The sequence below is a fragment of the Histoplasma capsulatum genome, genomic scaffold (genome assembly GCF_000149585.1).
Source record: "Histoplasma capsulatum NAm1 scaffold_2 genomic scaffold, whole genome shotgun sequence".
NCBI classification, from domain to species: Eukaryota; Fungi; Ascomycota; class Eurotiomycetes; order Onygenales; family Ajellomycetaceae; genus Histoplasma; species Histoplasma mississippiense.
This window is the reverse complement of record NW_001813981.1, coordinates 1,340,256-1,354,228: the sequence shown is the minus strand read 5'-3', so window position 1 is coordinate 1,354,228 and position 13,973 is coordinate 1,340,256. Positions and strand designations below refer to the sequence as shown.

Here is a 13,973-nt window from a genome sequence, read left to right as displayed (position 1 = left end):
GGGAATTATTTTAAACTCAGAAAATTTTCTGTCTGTCTATATACATCTTCACCTCCATATTTTTTCTGCATTAGTTGGTCTTCCTCCCCCCCTCCCCGCGGTTACTGATTGCTTAGAATTAGGATTGGAATTTGGATTGTATTGGAGAAAGGTTTGTTTATGTTTATTTTGCATCATGATCATTTATTTCCGCTTTTAATTTATTTCGCTGCTCTCTTTTACTTAAGTTGACTTGTCAATCCCCGCTTTTTCTTCTGTTATCTCTCTATCATTCATGTTAATCAGAGCGTGCGTTTAAGCGAGTGTGAGCAGAGCAGGCGGAGAGGCAAATTCGGTGCTATGTAAATATCTAGTGATTAGATGACAGTGGATTTGCTGGTTGGTGTTCGAACCAAAAATATCAAACACGCAAAGGAAACATATTGCAGTTGCTAAATCAAACTTCGCTTCGCTCCCCATTCTCCTTCTTCCTACGGAGGAGTCTTTTTTTTATTGGATCGAGAGGTAATCTGCGAGTTCTTCCTGCGTTGATTTCACGACGACTGTTATCAACCGCCAATCCCTGCAACTCCCCGCATCCCATTAGCAACCAGCTAGCGTATCGTTAGTATTTGACAGGCGATGAAGACGAGACACGCCATTCGAACATTCCCCGCTTTTGCTTCCTGTATCAAATCCATCCCTCATGCTATACGCAGCATGTGCATGCACATTTTAATTTGCGGGATCCCATTCGCCCATCTTGCTTCTCTCCCGTTCCCCCGCGCCATTGTTTCCACGTTGGCGCTCAGGGTTTGGGGGTCCTCGCCGATTCTCAAACAGCGGCGCACCCTTTCGTTTCTGTTTGCTTTTGCTGAAATGTAAACCTCATTTTTTTTACTGCTGATTTCTTTTTTCTCAATTTTTCTTCTCTTTTCGTATCCTCATTTATTCCTTCCACTATACACTCACTATTCGTGAAAGGACTTGGAGGCGACACACCAGCCAAGCGCCGATAAGCCGATAAGGCCTAACCCGAGGCCCAGGTTAAGCTTAAATATTTTATCCGCAACTCTAAACCCAACCTCCTGAAATATTATTCAACAACAACGCAGCATAAAGGAAGCGGGAATAAGAAGGCCGCGATCCTCTCCAAGTCCACATCCATCTCGGCTATGCGTTTCAGTGAGCCGTCATCGCCACAGAGCCAGTTGAAAAATGGAAGTGTTGTGAGCGTACGGCACCACCAGCGAAGACAAACGTTTCCGTTTCGCAAGTCGCGTCGTTCAAAGCCACGGAGGTATGTATGGTATTGAGCTTAGTATGTCTGCGATACGTTATTGTATGAATGGTACACAAGCCATGCACTTGAAGGGATTTGAGTCCTAGCTATACACCCCAAAAAATGATGTTATATAAAAAATAAGCAAAACAAAACAAAGCAAAAAAAAAAAAAAAAAAAAAAAAAAAAAACATCTCCAATTGCAAGAAGTCGAACACATTTTTTCACAAGATTTTTGATTGCGAGCTTCAAAAACTGATAATCAAACTGAATTTTTTTTTTAAAAAAAAGATGGCCCCTCGTCCTCCGCTTTATAAAAGGCGCTATACATACTAAAATCCTCATTCCCGTCATCCTGCACGGCATCTTCACCGCTCTAGTCGTCTATCTGGATAGAAACGTTTACGACAGCCTGGGCCTGCCTCCAACAATCGTACGTTCAACTCTACCCACAAACCCCCTTTTTATAAAACGAGACAACACTAATAGAAGCGGGGAAATAAACCCAACCCCCCTAAAAACAAACAGATTCCCTCCATCTCCATAGTCGTTGGCCTCATCCTTGTCTTCCGCAACCAAACTTCCTACAACCGCTTCTGGGATGGTCGCAATAACCTATCCGTCATCAACACTTCCGTGCGCAACCTGACCCGCACGATTCTCACGCACGCCTATAACAGGACATCGGGGCCTCTCACCCTCGCTGAGAAAAACGATGTGGAGCGCACCATCCGTGTCCTCATGGCGATCCCTTACGCCGTGAAGAATTATCTGCGTGCCGAATGGGGCGCGGCCTGGGCGCTAAATCGGAACGCTGCTGATGGCATTGATGGTGGCGGCGGGGGTACAAGTCTCAGCAATGCGGCGGAGAGTACTATGTTCCTGCGCCACCCGGACAGGAATGGTAGTGTAAATGTCAACGGTGCAGGTGTTCATGGCAACGACGACGACGACGACGACGATGACTTGGATAGCGAGCAAGTGGTGAACCCAGAATACGACAGCCTGCTGCCCGCAGGCCTGCAGGCGTACGAGCACGAAGGCCTGGGCCTGCCTCTCCAGCTAACCTTCTTCGTCGACGGCTTCATAAAGCGCGGCCAGGATCGTGGCTGGTTCACGGCGCCGGGCGCCAGCAACCTGCAAACCCAACTTAACGCGCTGACTGATGCGTACGGGCGCATGGAGACCATCAAGCTCACGCCGATCCCCATTGCGCACCTCATCCATCAGAAACAGGTGTTGGCGCTCTTCGGCGCCGTGCTGCCGTTTGCCATGGTTGATGAGATGGGCTGGTGGGCTGTGCCTATTGTCTCGCTGGTTACTTTCACGCTGTATGGTATTGAGGGGATTGGATCGCAGTTGGAAGATCCGTTTGGATACGATCGGAATGATATTAAGATGGATGCTATTGTGGAGGATGAGAGGGTGGAGATTGAGGCGATTCTGAATGAGTGGAAAAAGGTTACAGTTGTGAGGGGGGAGGACGGGCTGGTAGGTGTTGGTGGTGGTGGTGGCGATGCTGGAGGGTATGAACCGATGGAAATGTTTATACGGATGAGGGCGACGAATCGCAGCGGTGAAGAAAGGGTGAGGAATGGGGTGTGATGTTTACCTTTGTTGCAGATGGAATGATGTATATGCGGTGACGTCACATGTATGAAGTGAGCGTTTATAGACTATATAATATATAATATGTTATTTACGTTTTCGCTTCTCCGTTCACTCTGGTTTTGTTTCCAATTTTCTCCACCGGCGGGCATGTTGATGCATGTTTTCTATATATTTTTGATTTACCATCACATTCTTGCAGTATGTTGTTTAAAGTGAAATTTTCAAAGGCATTCTATTGCTCCGAGTCAGAAAGAAAACAGTAATGGCGCGCATTTTCGAAAAGGGTACAAGTGGAATAGTACCATCAACTAGTGAAAGTCGAAGAAATGAAGTGGAAAGAAGATAATCATAAAGGGTTCCGATAACACAACTTCTCCACTAGCCTCGCTCTTTCTTTTTCGATGAAAGGGAAGCAAGTTTAAAACTTAAAACAGCCCTCACCAGGATACACTAACTCCCCATTGTCAAAAGAGGATGGCTCTGCAAAATCGCCTCAACCTCGTCTGTCGCCTCTCCAGTTTTCCGGTTCCGAGTCCGATCCAGGTTCAACCTCATATTCGGATACCCGAATCTCCATGTCCATCGACAGTGCAGAATCAGCCGTTTCGCCTTTGGGCAAGGAACTCGTAAGAGGGTTATGTGTCAAATGGGAATGAAAGTCGACAGTCAAGTTCTTCTGTTCCTTGTGCCCTTTCGGCTCAGATTCCTGCCGAAAGTGTGACAGGCTGTCTGCCTTTTTGGTCGTCTCCGAAGCATCGGCGTCAGGATGGTAAGGACGCGTGACGGGTTGTGTTCGTGCCCGCGGTGGCTTATGTGTAGGAGACTCATCGCCAGCATCGCTCTCGGGACAGCCAAGTCTTGCCTTTGACCTGTTTGCCATCGTCCGTTTTCCACGCTCCTTTAACGCGCCCAATCTTGCCCTTCTCGCCTCTCTCGCCTCGTTTCTTTCCCTGTTCGTATCACTATCCTTCAAAAGTTTCTTGATCATCACCTCCTCATCTCCCGCGCAATCCCCATCCCCTACCTCTTCCCTCGCCAGCTCTACAGCCAGTTTCACTTCCTCCTCACTCACCTGTTCTTCATCTTCCACCTGTATGCCCACACTCTCTAGAACCTGCCTTGCCTGCACTCGCATCCGGGCCCTTTTCAAAATGACCCTTTTCGCCGTCCGCTGCAACCTTTCCAGGTCTATGTTCAGTGAATCAAGCGCATCGACAATCCAGGTCGGTGACCAGCCATAATGTCTACCCTCAAATGTAAGTGGACCACACTTGCGCCAGAAATCATGAAGAGCTTGTATGTTCCAGTGATGCCGTACTTGATTTTGGCCCAACTGAACATACCACAGGTGGCTGAGGAGTTTGTATTCCCGGTCCTTGTGGCGGAATTCCGGAATTAGAGGGTCAGGCAGGTTGATGAGGTCAGGGGCTGGGGTTATGGTGGGTAGCTAAGGGGAAAGCAGTGAGCATATTTGTATGTGCAATACGCCCTCCTCACCCTCCTGTCTGTAAGGGTTGAAGGCTCAGTGATCGAAGGGTGGCTTACATAGAATTCAGGATATTTGTAAGGATCGTAGTCATCGTCTGGTTCTGAGGGATGCATTTGGGGGAGAATCTGGATGGCTGAGTTTCTCTGTTTTGTAACCGGATTAGCCTGTTGTATGGATGATGTGTTCCCGCTGTCCCTTTCCCCTAAGGCTATTTTGAAGATATATCGTCGACTTGGGGGATAATGATAGAGATGTAGTAGTTTGATTGTGCGTTAGGGTGAGATGTTCGCAATTAAGTAGGGGTAGGCGGGAATAGGAAGCACCTGCTTTTTTGTATGCTTGTACGCCTAACAACGCGTGTCTGTCCTGGAAGCAGCGAGAACTGACCACGTAGAAAAACACGCATCATCTATTAGTTCTTTTTGTGCTTCTTTCGAAAGAGAAATGATCCCACTCAAGAGTCTGGGAATTTGAATCTTTATGGCCCGGATGACAAAGGATTCATCCATAACCAGATGCCCCATCATGACTACTTAAAATGAAAAAAGAACAAAGTTGACAAATTATTATTCTGAGGGCTTCCTTCGAACTCGGTGAAATTAAATTCAACGTCTAGGTTAAATAAATACTCAACACGCTAGTTGTGTATTCATTCTTACACTGATACCCTCCGCAACTTTAAAGAACAGCTCTGTTTTGGAGAGTCACGAACAGAGTAATTCGTAGAAGGATAGAAGAAAACCAAGAACTTAGAGACCTTAGCATGCGGACTCCTTTGTCGCTTGGGCATTGGAAATGGGTATCAAAAATAAAGTGCCCAGACATCATATAAAATGCATGTAGGCGATGTCGAGACGTTCCTCGAAAGTCTGCTCTTCAATACATTGACGAGTGTGGTTTCAAGATATCAAACAAGTTGAACGATACCCGTCACGCCACCAAGGCAATGATATCTAAAATATAAGAACTTCGCTTGGGGTGGCATGATGGAGCTAGAAAAGCCAAACGTATCAATAAATGAACCTAGCGGTAGAACTCCAAATCCAAGAATTTTAGCCTGACTTAACCTAATGGAATAAATTTTGGGTGAACTGAATGAAGGATCCTAAAAGGAAGTAACGAACTCACCTACAGAATCTGTTGTTATGACTGCTGAATAAATTTTGAGTTGCTGGAAGGGATAAGGAGAATGCCGGAGATACTGTTTTCATAACCACCCATCACAAATCTTTTGCGACCCCTGACTTAGCTTCCCTCTCGTTTCTCTAACTGGATATAACCTGTTCTGACGGGATTAGAGAATTGCTATAAAGGCTAACCGGCGGCCATTCATAAAGGTGCTTCGACACCCTCCAAGACCTGCTCGATGATCGATTCCGGGGAAGCATCCGCCAATACTAAATCAACAGCTTTCAGCGTACTTCCATACATCAGACTTCGATCATTCGCTGGGTCGGCTATGGAAATGCGATGGCGATAAACTCTCCTAGCAGCAAGCGCTACTAAGGACGGGAAAACATAATCCACTCGTTGTAAGGGTGCGAGACATCTGGTAGGCGAATGAGTGGTTGTATTTGAAATAGCTGAATAGCGGCTGAACTAACCGGGCAAGTAACTGGAAATGGCGAGTGGAGATAGGAGTCAGACCACCAGCCACTCCCCGATTCATCCGGAGAGCAATGATAATATCTTGAAGGTAGCTGCTTATCTCCGCAGAAAACGTCACATTATCGCTAAGTTCCCGTAGCGCATTGATATGCTGGAGATATTTTTAGCGCAATGCAAATATGAGGAACCTGAATGAAAAGGCAATATGAGGCGCCATACCTCTTCGCGAATTAAATAGGGCTCATTAGGCTCTTTGGATAGCACTAGGCTGGGCTTTCGAATGACAGAGGATATCGACCCTTGATCATCAGACAACCACCCACTACTTTCTTCAAGATTCATCAACCCATTCTGGGGATCATGGTAATACGACATGAAAATGTGGTCATTCTAGGTCCTTGATTTAGCCCCTGTTATATTAAAAAAAAAAAAAAAAGGTTCAGATCAAAATAAAATAGACTTACCAAATGGAGATTTAAGGAGGAGGCGAGTCCTTGGGGCTTGGATTCAATAAGTGGAATAAAAAGAAAGGCCATCGGCACGCTGTGGAAAGACGTCCGCGTATAGATCCGTTTTGTACGAATGAGCTAGGTTTGTGCTCCATTTAGTGGCCCGTACCCTTTCCTGAGGAAGACTAAAATATCAACTTACATCGAGTGTTAGTAGTTGAATGTGATCCGGAGCCTGGTCAAAATTTTTGGCAATGACGACATTGACCACCTTGCGGTCATCAAGCACGCTTGCTCGCACCCGCGAACTAGATCTTCCACCTCCAAAGGACAGTCGATCAACGCTCTACAATAACGTTAGTCATGTAATTCATCAGCATAGCGACGAAAACCCGTTTACATAACGATCCCTGAACAGGCACGAATGTTCAAAAAGGAAAAAGAAAGAAAGACCTTACCCTTCCCCCTTCACCACTAACGGCAAATGGCGAGAGTCTGTCATAGCCTTGTCTCTCAGCATCAGGAGCCAGGACAGCATTACTGAACCCCTCCACGGTCATGCTGGGGGAGCAATCCAAGGTGGCGTGGGAAAGGCCAAAGATATTTTCAGCAATCTACCAGGGTGTCAGTTCAGCTTATGGCATACATATTTAATTTTAGAGGACTCTTAGAATACCAAAATCAGTTCATTTTCTAAATCATCCAAGACCTCCCTTTCAGTGTCAATGATGCAATGCTGACGGGCCACGAGACTGAGAAGCACGACCGCTTCAATATCGGACAGGTCTTCTATTCTATCATGAAGGCTAGAATATTCCATTGCATAAAAGGACTAATCCCTAAGGCGTTAATTTCAAACAAACAACATGCTGGCAACATCGGACGAGAGCATCCATCTCGCTTGGTTGGTTGGTTGGTTGCAGGTGGCATCGTGGGCAGTCACATGTCCCTTGTATTAGTAGTATCGTAACTTACATTCTCTGGTAGGGCGGATTACTTTACGGGCGTATTCAGCCGTATCATCAGTTATGTAATGCGTACCAAAATGGGAAAGCTCGATAATCTCCATGTCCGGGTGCCTGTTCTACTTGTATGTAACCAGATAAACGACATGATATGTTATAATTAAACATTAAACCCCAATTTCAATATTCGAATATAAGAGACATTCTTTGAAATGACAAAACTGTTCATCATTTGACGCCAGCGTTGGAATCCATATGGCTCCAACAAACCCTCTGGCTGACTGGGAGCGAGTGGGAGACCAATTCTACCGAAAGGTCCGAATATACGATGATGTCTTTGACGAGGAGCTCGAGTTGGAAAATTTCATTGTTGCTGGAGCTCCGTATGGAGGTGCTATAGGTAAATTTACTTCCACAAATTTCATAGCTTGATTATATTTCCTTGTTCTAATTCTAATAACGCCCGCAGCTCTTTACCGCGATGAAAGCAAACTCCAGAGATATAGGGATGCAGAGACAGCAAAATCATCTATTGATATTTATTCCTGCTCTGGCAAACGAATCAGTCAAATTAATGTTTGCTATAACATGCTACTTACCTGTCCGGATTGAGCTATCTATACTAATATCTGGTGTTAGTGGGAACATGGGTCAATCCGAGGCTTGGGCTGGTCGGACGATGAGAAGCTACTTGTAGTAACCCAAGATGGTACCGTGCGATGTTACTATGGTCTACATGCGGACTTTGTGCCGTTTTCTCTAGGAACTGTATGGCATGTGTCAAGCCAGCCTTATCTGTGACATTTGCTAATTTTTAACTTAGGTGGCAGAAGAACACGGAGTGAAATCCTGCCGTTTTTGGTCGGACGGCTTCGTTGCTCTCTTGAATAACAATCAATTCATTGCTGTCTCCCGCTATGATGAGCCACGACCTAAATTGCTCGCATCAACCCCTGAAGGGGAAATTTCCTCATGGTCATTGATTCCTCCCAATTACACGCTCTCGCGTTCAGTCGAGGTTCTCCTTGCGGTGGATCAGACGATCTACGTTGTAGACGCAACAGATGCTGAGGACCGTATGTTGCAAAACGGCCCCTTTAAACATGTCAGTGTATCCCCCAATGGGCGATTTGTTGCCTTGTATACTTGCGATGGCAAAGTCTGGGTTATAAGTAGCGACTTCCAAAACAAGCTCAGTGAATATCACTCTGGGGCGAGAACGCCCCCAAACAACGTGGTGTGGTGTGGCAATGATTCTGTTGTGCTCTCTTGGGAGGATGAAGTCCACATGGTCGGCCCTAACGGCGCTGCAGTGAGGTTGGCGTTCCCGTTTCTTTCTTTCTTTCTTTCTTTCTTTCTTTTTTTTTTTTTTCTTTTTTTTTCTTTTTTTTAACGCGACTTATACAGCTGACATCTGTTGAGGTATTTCTACGATGGCCGTGTCCATGTAATTCCAGATTTTGACGGCGTGAGATTGCTCACTAATGACGCGTGTGAATTTCTTCACAAGGTTCCGGGTATGTTCCTATGGTACATTACAGAAGGTGATTAGCTGCTAATTTTATCCATAGATGTTACGGAAGAAGTGTTCAAGTTAGGTTCAACGTCTCCTGCCTCAATTCTCCTCGATTCAGTTGGCCTACTTGAAAGGAAATCCCCGAAGGCCGACGAGAACATTCAGCACATCCGCACTAAGCTTCTCGAAGCAGTCGATACCTGTGTAAAGGCAGCGGGCCACGAATTTAATACCCATTGGCAAAAGCAACTCCTTAAAGCGGCATCGTTCGGAAAGTCAGTAATTGATCTTTATAATAGTGATGACTTTGTCGATATGTGCGAGCGTCTACGTGTGCTCAATGCCGTCCGTGACTACCGGATCGGTATCCCTATCTCATATGAACAATATCTCCGCCTGACCCCGGACAAGTTGATTGATCGACTGATCCACCGCCACGAATATCTTCTTGCAATCCGCGTTTCCGAATATCTCCGCCTCCCAACAGATAAAATCTATGTCCACTGGGCCAGCCAAAAGGTCAAGACTTCCACGGAAGATGATGATACTATTTGCCATTTGGTGGCAGAGAAACTTCAGGGGAAGCGAGGAATATCATTTGAATCAATAGCACAATCAGCCTATGACGAAGGTCGAGGACATTTGGCCACCCAACTACTTAATTTCGAGCCACGTGCGGGAAGGCAGGTGCCTCTGTTCTTGAAGATGGAAGAAGATAATCTCGCCTTGGACAAGGCCTTAGAAAGTGGCGATACGGATCTAATATATTTTGTCCTGTTACAGCTCAAACGGAAACTTCCACTCGCAAGCTTTTTCCGGACCATCAATTCTCGCCCAGTTGCATCCGCGCTCGTGGAGACATCTGCAAGATCTCAAGATGTGGAATTACTCAAAGACTTGTATTATCAGGATGATCGCCCAGTCGATGGGTCTAATCTACTTTTGAGAGATGCAATCGCTCAATCTGACCCACAAGCTATGGCAGATAAACTACGATTAGCGTCTAAATTATTGGTCGATTCCAAGGATGCGAGCGCGCAATCGCATCAGAAGTCATTGACGGAAGCTGCGCAACTGTTGAAAATCCAAGATGGACTAGACAAGGATATTGGGGATGGCAACAGTGAATTTGTTGGCCTGAGTATAAATGAAACCATGTACAGGCTAATAAAATTTGGGTATGGGAAACGCGCCAACAAAATCCAGAGTGAATTCAAAGTACCAGAGAAGACGTTCTGGTGGGTGAAATTGAGGGCCTTGGTAGCCAAACGAGATTGGGGTGAGCTTGAGGAACTTGCCAAGCCCAAAAAGTCTCCAATTGGATGGGAGGTAAATTTTGCATGCCTTGTTCCCCAGTTTTCATGTTCTTGTTCATGGTTCTATATTCATTCATTCGTTAATATCTATATGTCGGAGTCAATGCTAACGCAGGTCACCCTAGCCATTTTACAATGAAATTCTAAGCGCCGGAAATACCAAGATCGCCTCAATGTTTATCCCCAAATGCACCAATTTGTCGATAGCAGAGAGAATCGAAATGTGGGTGAAGTGCGGAATGGTTGTCAAGGCTGGTGAAGAAGCCCTCAAGGCCAATGACGTCAACAGCCTGGAATTGCTCAGAAAGAAAGCATCCGGTTCAGCGGTGGGTGAAATCGACCGAATGATCAACCAGTTGAGGCCAAAGAAATAGAAATGGGCCCGCTCGGTCGGATGCCGTACTCTTCTTTCATTTTTCCACATCTTTTAATTCTCTTTGTTCGATATGCCAGATACCATAGTATGTAGATTCCTGTTCAAGTGATTTCTCCATCTTCCTCGAATTCAAACTGTTGGAGAGATGCTGCCTGTTGTGATTGCACCGAAGACTGAAAATTCGTCGTTACTGGTGGTGTACGCGCCTCATTCGGTTCAGCGTCTTCGTCCATAGCCTCAGCACCGTCCACATCCCCTCCTGAGACCACTTTGCCAGGTACAGCAAGAGCTTTACGGTTCATGTCATCCCACGTGGACTGGATGTCCATTAGTTTTATTGACCACCAAATAATAGAATAGGACAGGAAAGGGAAGAAATATCCTCACTCTTCGCTCTTTGACAACCTTTGCCTTGCCCATGCTTTTGGCGATTTTCTTTTCTGTTCTATCCATAATCAATTCTGCACGTTCCAGGCCTTTTTCTTGCCGCTTCCGCTGGGCACGGGTGATCTGCTTGGATTTGGACTTTTTCGTAATACCGGCATTATGCTGTGCAGATAGGATATGTGGCTTGACTGTCGGTATAGGCTCTGTTCTGGGAACGAACTTCAATAATGATTCATTTGTCGGAGACACGGCTCGCTTTGCCGCTCTTGAATGCATGGATTTCGCTTCAAAAATTGGATTTTATCCGTGAGAATGTGTGGTTGCGAATATAGGTTGCGTAGGGTAAATAATACGTACAGGAAACTTTTGCCTTCACTTTTGCGGTCTTTGCCATGACTGCGCGGATGTGGGGGGTATGGTTTGTTACATCGAATCACACAACTATCACTAGGAATTTCTTCGCTGTCCAGGATTCTTGGAGTTGGACATTTTGAAAATTCCCAGCGGGGAAAGCGACAAGGTTGGCAGATTCCACTAGTCCAAAATAGAGCTAGCGGGCTCTCGCCCACCTGTGGCCAGAATCCCTCGACCATCCTGGATACCTTTGACATCAATATCAAGCTCCTCAGTTCTCGATACTCCGCACACACCAGAGATTCACAAGGCCGTTGCTATCCATCTTACAGTACAACCCTGAACATGCGGATAGCTAGGGACTTCTCTGATCGATCACCCTGACAAGCCCCGATGCCTCCGAGAGCTAGCCTCTTGTTCCTGCTTCTTGACTTGCTCACGAAATATGCCCGGCACCTCGGATTTCTCCTCTCACAATCATCACCATCACCTTTACACTAGCCCGTTGAAGGATAACTATCGCGATGACCGTTTCGGCGAATGGATACCTGCCCAAACGAAGATAGTGTGCTTTGTAGTGTCCTTGATTTTGGGCTACTATATTTTCAAGTACCTTGACCTCATTGTTTCCACCCTCCTCCAAACTGTTTGGAACATCATCGTCTTCATTACTCCATCACGCATCATTTTTGCTTTAGATAAGGGAGCAGCTTTTGACGAGGATACTGAGTTGGCCGCAACCTCGTTGACACGTGAAGCTCTACACTCCGCAAAAAGCGTTGCAATGCAGAGAATCCTGGGTTTGGATGCGAATTCGTTGCTCACAACACTTCCGCGGGGAAGGAGCCTCTCGGGAATCGGGCAAGCCTTTTTGGGCCTCAAGGAGCCTTGCCCTCCAGGACTTGGCAATTGGGATAACTCGTGCTATCAAAATAGTATAATCCAGGGATTCGCTTCGCTTCGTGCATTGGATAAGTTTTTGGAAGAAAACCTTCGCGAATTAGGGGACCGTGATCCCTTTTATACTCATCTTGCGCTAAAAGAAATCATCGACAAACTGAATAGCCCCTCATATGGAGGTCGAAAGCAATGGACGCCTCCGGAACTGAAGTCAATGAGCAGTTGGCAACAACAAGATGCGCAAGAATACTTTTCGAAAGTGATTGACCAGGTAGACAAAGAAATTCGCCGTGCTTCTAAGGGCTTAACAAGCGATGTGGGACTTAGATTTGTTGATGCGGAGCGCAATAACCACAGGGGTGGTCCCGTTCCAGCATATGAAACAAGACAGATCAACGATGAACACAAGCCCTCTAGGGATGGAGAGTACAAACGCAGTACTCTCCTCAACCCGCTTGAGGGTCTCCTTGCTCAACGCGTTGGATGTATGAGATGTGGATGGACAGAAGGGCTTTCCGTTATTCCCTTTAACTGTCTGACAGTGTCCCTGGGCTCTAACTGGGAGTACGATATTCGAGAATGCTTGGACGAATATACCACTTTGGAGGCTATTGAGGGTGTTGAATGCGCTAAATGTACACTTCTACGAACTGAAGGTCAGCTGGGGCAGCTGTTGCAACAGATTGATTCGGATGCGGAGCTCGAAGAGGGAGCCAGCACACCTCAGTTGACGGAAGCTTTACGAAATTCCGCGGAAACAAGATTAAAGGTTGTCCAGAAAGACTACTTGAGAAAGATGACTTCTCTGAAAAGACATTATCTGAGACGTGCCATATTCCCGCGCGGAATCGTGTCTCGTCCACCAAATCAAGACAAGCAGTCATTGCAAGAGCACCAAAGTCCCTTGTTATCCACGTGAACCGGAGTGTATCCGACGAAATAACCGGGCATACTCAGAAAGAATTATGCTGATGTAAGGTTCCCGAGGAATTTTAGATCTTGATGAATGGTGTTTGGGGTCTAAATCGGCGGGGAAAAACGATGAGATAGAATCTTGGTGTATGGATCCTTCAAAATCCATGCTTTCTCGCCCTGGAACCAACACAAATATTCCCCACAGACGCTACGAGCTGCGGGCTGTGATAACTCATTACGGGCGACATGAGAATGGACACTACATTTGTTATAGAAAGTATTCAGTCGAGTCATTCCCGGCCACTGTTCCACAAGCTGTCATAGATGCGGATGGGGAGAAGGAGGTCACAGAGCGCTGGTTCAGGCTCAGTGATGAAGATGTCAGTCTAGTTAGTGAGAAAAATGTTCTTTCGCAGGGCGGTGTATTCATGTTGTTTTACGAGTGTGTCGAGCAACCGCGTTATGCACCAACTGGATCTGTGGATGAGAAACAACCTGGGCAAGAAGATATCTCCCTCAAGGAAATTTCGTCCAATTCTCAAGGAGAAGAAGGCGGAATCCTATGCTCGGGTGACGTTGAACTTGATAAGACGGATAAAACGGAAATTCGACCGGAGTCTTCTGGACCATCAACTGGCTCTGTGACTGGCCATTATTCGCCGGATTCTGACCTCTCTGATACATCGACCTCCTCGTCATTTTCCAATGAAAACCACTCTGTTGTGGCTGATAAAATTCAGCCTGCCCCAACTATGAAGACGGCCGCGACGCCATTTGAAGGTAACCAGGTGACCCATTCCAACGTGGACACTGGCCCTTCAATGGT

At 46.2% G+C, this 13,973-nt stretch overlaps 6 protein-coding genes across 6 annotated transcripts; 3 read left to right on the top strand and 3 right to left on the bottom strand.

Annotated features, from left to right (window-relative positions):
* Window positions 1-1,154: 1,154 nt before the first annotated feature.
* HCAG_02498 (conserved hypothetical protein) lies at window positions 1,155-2,921 on the top strand (the record flags this gene model as incomplete). Its single annotated transcript, XM_001542277.1, has 4 exons — window positions 1,155-1,279; window positions 1,553-1,694; window positions 1,790-2,787; window positions 2,885-2,921. 4 exons carry the CDS (start codon window positions 1,155-1,157, stop codon window positions 2,919-2,921), a joined length of 1,302 nt encoding a protein of 433 aa, XP_001542327.1.
* Window positions 2,922-3,365: 444 nt separating this feature from the next.
* On the bottom strand, window positions 3,366-4,888 carry HCAG_02497 (predicted protein; the record flags this gene model as incomplete). Its single annotated transcript, XM_001542276.1, has 3 exons — window positions 3,366-4,319; window positions 4,418-4,494; window positions 4,816-4,888. 3 exons carry the CDS (start codon window positions 4,886-4,888, stop codon window positions 3,366-3,368), a joined length of 1,104 nt encoding a protein of 367 aa, XP_001542326.1.
* Window positions 4,889-5,690: 802 nt separating this feature from the next.
* HCAG_02496 (predicted protein) lies at window positions 5,691-7,314 on the bottom strand (the record flags this gene model as incomplete). Its single annotated transcript, XM_001542275.1, has 7 exons — window positions 5,691-5,781; window positions 5,966-6,120; window positions 6,189-6,359; window positions 6,434-6,556; window positions 6,621-6,764; window positions 6,877-7,032; window positions 7,282-7,314. The coding sequence occupies 7 exons, from the start codon at window positions 7,312-7,314 to the stop codon at window positions 5,691-5,693; spliced, it is 873 nt and encodes a 290-aa protein (XP_001542325.1).
* A 324-nt stretch (window positions 7,315-7,638) lies between these two features.
* Window positions 7,639-10,354, top strand: HCAG_02495 (conserved hypothetical protein; the record flags this gene model as incomplete). The annotated part of the gene is made up of 7 exons (XM_001542274.1): window positions 7,639-7,783; window positions 7,853-7,959; window positions 8,023-8,151; window positions 8,207-8,700; window positions 8,806-8,900; window positions 8,955-10,228; window positions 10,331-10,354. The coding sequence occupies 7 exons, from the start codon at window positions 7,639-7,641 to the stop codon at window positions 10,352-10,354; spliced, it is 2,268 nt and encodes a 755-aa protein (XP_001542324.1).
* Window positions 10,355-10,692: 338 nt separating this feature from the next.
* HCAG_02494 (predicted protein) lies at window positions 10,693-11,372 on the bottom strand (the record flags this gene model as incomplete). Its single annotated transcript, XM_001542273.1, has 3 exons — window positions 10,693-10,908; window positions 10,979-11,262; window positions 11,336-11,372. The coding sequence occupies 3 exons, from the start codon at window positions 11,370-11,372 to the stop codon at window positions 10,693-10,695; spliced, it is 537 nt and encodes a 178-aa protein (XP_001542323.1).
* Window positions 11,373-11,777: 405 nt separating this feature from the next.
* On the top strand, window positions 11,778-13,925 carry HCAG_02493 (predicted protein; the record flags this gene model as incomplete). The annotated part of the gene is made up of 5 exons (XM_001542272.1): window positions 11,778-12,717; window positions 12,775-13,147; window positions 13,422-13,527; window positions 13,564-13,717; window positions 13,888-13,925. The coding sequence occupies 5 exons, from the start codon at window positions 11,778-11,780 to the stop codon at window positions 13,923-13,925; spliced, it is 1,611 nt and encodes a 536-aa protein (XP_001542322.1).
* Window positions 13,926-13,973: the final 48 nt, after the last annotated feature.